The 4,220-nt window shown below is 54.4% G+C and overlaps 1 protein-coding gene across 1 annotated transcript in view; it reads left to right on the top strand.

The window, feature by feature from the left end:
• LOC105306335 (signal transducer and activator of transcription 5A-like) overlaps positions 1–4,220 on the top strand; it is a 16,593-nt gene that overhangs the window by 10,437 nt on the left and 1,936 nt on the right. Inside the window, exons 6-11 of the mRNA XM_023523929.1 lie at positions 1,163–1,305; positions 1,406–1,528; positions 1,923–2,015; positions 2,508–2,714; positions 3,300–3,394; positions 3,489–3,619. Coding sequence (XP_023379697.1) covers positions 1,163–1,305; positions 1,406–1,528; positions 1,923–2,015; positions 2,508–2,714; positions 3,300–3,394; positions 3,489–3,619 — 792 coding nt within the window. The remainder of the gene's footprint in view (positions 1–1,162; positions 1,306–1,405; positions 1,529–1,922; positions 2,016–2,507; positions 2,715–3,299; positions 3,395–3,488; positions 3,620–4,220) is intronic.

The raw sequence follows: 4,220 nt of genomic DNA, 5'->3' as shown, positions 1-4,220 counted from the left end.
CCCCAGTTCACTCTGTCCTGGTGTACACTCTGTTCCTCCTGCTAAGAGGCCTTCTCAGTCCCTGCCGTGCCTGGCACACAGTAGGTCAACAAGGATTGCTTTGCACTGCTGGGTTGTTCCAGGATCTGTGCTAAGCACTGGGACACAGCGTGATTTAAACAGAACTTGGCGGTGTCCTCACCCAACCTCTTGACTAGCAGAGCAAGCAGCAGACATGAGAAATGATTACTGGGGTGTGACAAGGGAGACGTGTAGGGTACTGTGGAAGTGGGTCACGGTGGGAGCAGAGGAGAATGACAGTCTCAAGCTGCAGAGGGACTAGGAAGTAGCTGGAGAAAAGGCGTGGAGAGAGAAGACTTTGAGATGAGAGAATGTGGGCCTTGTCCTGAAGGAGGCACCATGGCCCACCCACAAAGGGTGCAGTGAATGAATGAATGAAGGAGTGAATGAGTGAAATGGAAGACTTGGTCATGTGTATGAGAGCCTACATGTGGTCTGAGGATAGGAGGATGAAGAAGACAAAGAGGTTCTCAGTCTCGTAGAGCTGACATTTTGGCTAGGGAGAGAAATATAAAAATAAAGCTTGGAAAAATAAAGCAGTGTCAATAAGTGATGGGCCCCAGAAGGAAAACTAAAACAGAATGATATTAGAGCATCTGGATAGACATGGCAATACCACATGGGTGGTCAAGGAAGGCCTTTCTGAGGAGATACTTGAGTTGAGACCTGAATGAGAAGGTAAAGAGTGGTTTGGGGCAACAGGAAGAGCAAGTCCTGAGGTCGGCACCAAGCTTGCATATTCAGCAAGTGGACAAGGCAGTGTGGCTCGCTGTCCTGAGTGAGGGGACAAGGACCCACTGAGGCCAGGAACATGGGCAGGGGTTGATCACCGGGATCTTTGTAGGCAGTGGTCATGATTTTTTATTTTAAGTGCACAAGAGGCTGCTGGAGGCCCCTGAAGGCCCTCACGTCAATCTTGATGCCTAAGGAATTTTTCACCTAATGGTAGAGACCAGGCCCTACCCTTGAGACTTTGCTTGGGTACTCTTAGGTTGATGAGAAAGTAAGGCCAGAGACACACTGAGGGACGCGCTTAGAGGATGAGGTAGGGGCTGAGGGCAGGGCTTTCTGGGGTGAAGACCCCGGCCCAAGGCTCAGACAGGACTATGCCCCTGGCCTGGGGCCTGTGTGGAGATGGGGCTCCCTCTACTTCACAGTGAGTGCAGTGGAGAGATCTTGAACAACTGCTGCGTGATGGAGTATCACCAAGCCACTGGCACCCTCAGCGCCCACTTCAGAAACATGGTGAGGACAGGGCCTGGCCCTTGGAAGGGAGGTCTGCCCAGAGCTAAGTCCTTGTTACCAGCTCCTGTCTCTCTGCCTGCCCTTTGACCCTGCCTTATAGTCGCTAAAGAGGATCAGGCGTGCTGACCGGCGAGGCGCAGAGTCTGTGACAGAGGAGAAGTTCACGGTCTTGTTTGAATCTCAGTTCAGTGTAGGCAGCAATGAGCTTGTGTTCCAGGTGAAGGTGAGGCCCTGGTCTCCCATCCCTCGCGGGGTACCCAGGAGGGTGAAGGGACCTGCCTGAGGCCGCCCAGCTGGTTCGGGAAAGCCAGAGAGCTCTGAATCCTCTCTCCCACGGTCTCAGACCAGTTACCCCGTGATGCTATCAGAAAACCTACTTTCATTCTGCCGGTGCCTGTTTTCGAGGTTATAATCTGGCACCAGCCCACAGAATTTAGGCGATGGGCCAAGAAGAAATATATTGTGTTTTTGTGTTTGTTTTTTTGCTTTGGCTTTGTTGGGAGGGGCTTGTGGTTGGGACTGTGGGTAAGGAGTGAGGGTTGGGAGTCTTGCCTAGGTAGAGGGTAAAATGGTGGTCGTACACCCACCCTCAACTCATATTCTTTTGACTCCCCTAGACCTTGTCCCTTCCTGTGGTTGTCATTGTTCATGGCAGCCAGGACCACAATGCCACCGCCACCGTGCTATGGGACAATGCCTTTGCTGAGCCGGTGAGTCCCCAGAGCACCCCCACCTCCAGGCTCCAGGAGTCTCCCCCAGTCAGCTCCAACCCCTCCAGGCCCCTGCCGATGGTTCCCCCCTCCCACTCCCAACCAGACCAGAATAAGATGAGGTGAGAAAGGCAGCTGGTGTGGGGGGCCTTGCCCTTGACATGTCCTCAAGCTCTGTCTGGGCTCCGGTCTTGGGACTGGGTCCTTCCAGGTCTGTGAGCTTGGTCTTCAGGCTCTGGTCCCTGATCTTCCTTAAGATTATGGTTCGGGTCCCTGATCTTTGTTCTTAATCCTCTGGTCTGGGTCTCTATCCTGTACCCCCACCCCTGTGCCCCTGATCCCCACCTTCCTTTCCCTTGTGTTTGTCTCCTTCTCCGGATCTTTCTCAGTCTCCTCTGCCTCTAAGTACCTATACACCTGTGTGTCTGCATTTGTGTGTAACTATTTCCTGCTCCCTCAATCTGCCTTTTTCCCTTCTTCTCTCCCTCTCAGGGCAGGGTGCCATTTGCCGTGCCTGACAAAGTGCTGTGGCCGCAGCTGTGTGATGCGCTCAACATGAAATTCAAGGCTGAAGTGCAGAGCAACCGGGGCCTGACCAAGGAGAACCTGGTGTTCCTGGCGCAGAAACTGTTCAACAGCAGCAGCGGCCACCTGGAGGACTACAACAGCATGTCCGTGTCCTGGTCCCAGTTCAACAGGGTGAGGGACCCGCAGCCAACTGCCTGCCTGGGGCCACCTGTGCCTTGCCGCCCCTCCCCCACCTCAGAGACAGGTTGCTGCTTGAGGTCAGCACACCACCCTCTCCTGTGACCAGGAGAGACGGAGGCTAGTACCCCACAGAATACAGGCAGCTGTGAGAGCCAAAGCAGGACCACAGGAAGGAATCCAGAGCTGACAGTCAGGATCCTTGGGTTCTAGTCTTAATTAATTAGTCCCGTTAACTAATTTGCCAAGCCCCTTCCCTTCTCTGTGCCACGTTTCCCCATCTGTGAAATAAAGGGGCTGGGCGGGAATGACTGTGGTGGTCTCATCCAGCTCAGACAACTTTTTGCACCTCCTATCCCCCACCCCATGGGGTTGTCTTAGACCCCTGTGTCCGAGAGGCCAGAGGCAAGTTGACTCTGGTTTCCTAGGATAGGGGTTAGGGGCTGCAGAGTGTGGGACAAGTAGGATGAGGAATTGGGACAGGGTCTGGGTAAAGATAAGAGGGCGCTGACTGTTTGCTGGGCCACCTGTGATGACAGCGGCACAAGCCCTGACTTGGGGTTTCCTGGGGCTTCTCAGGAGAACTTGCCGGGCTGGAACTACACCTTCTGGCAATGGTTTGATGGGGTCATGGAGGTGCTGAAGAAGCATCACAAGCCCCATTGGAATGACGGGTGAGAAGCAGTGAGCACGGCAGTGGGAGGGGCAGGGGCCCAGGGGGCAGTGGCTGCCAGCCCAGCAGTGACGCTGTATGCTCCATGCACCCAGGGCCATCCTAGGTTTTGTGAATAAGCAACAGGCCCATGACCTGCTCATCAACAAGCCCGATGGGACCTTCTTATTGCGCTTTAGCGACTCAGAAATCGGGGGCATTACCATTGCCTGGAAGTTTGACTCTCGTGAGTGCCCTATTCTGTCCACCCTCCAATGGTGCTGTCTCCCATTTCCTCGCTCCTCACTCTCTGTCTCGCCTGCATCCTTAGAAGGTACCCAGTGGGGAAGCTCAGAGTATGGAAGGGACGTTGCTCAGAAGCTCATCCCCTTTCTATCATTTTCCATTCTGGAGAACCTAAAATCATTGGCCCTTTAGACTCCAGGACCACGGAGTGAGTCCTTCAGCAGTTTCATGCTCTCCCTTCTCTGCTGTGACCCAGGCTCGTTGGTGTCTACTCACCCGGTTTGCCCAGTACAGTAGTCCCAAGGCCACTTCCTTACCTTATGCTGGGGAGCACAGGGGGTGGGGTTGCAGTGCAGGCTAGCAGAAGCTTGGGTATCTCCACAAGTCTGCCCGAAACCCCCACAACCCTGATCCTCCTCCTGACGGCGGTGGATTGTGGGAACGAGCTTGTCCTTTCCATAGCTGATCGCAACCTGTGGAACCTGAAGCCATTCACCACGCGGGACTTCTCCATCCGGTCCCTGGCTGACCGCCTTGGGGACCTCAGCTATCTCATCTACGTGTTTCCCGACCGGCCCAAGGACGAGGTCTTTTCCAAGTAC

Source organism: Pteropus vampyrus, unplaced genomic scaffold (genome assembly GCF_000151845.1).
Source record: "Pteropus vampyrus isolate Shadow unplaced genomic scaffold, Pvam_2.0 Scaffold432, whole genome shotgun sequence".
NCBI lineage: Eukaryota > Metazoa > Chordata > Mammalia > Chiroptera > Pteropodidae > Pteropus > Pteropus vampyrus.
The sequence above is the reverse complement of the archived record's forward strand: the minus strand, read 5'-3'. Positions and strand labels throughout refer to the sequence as shown.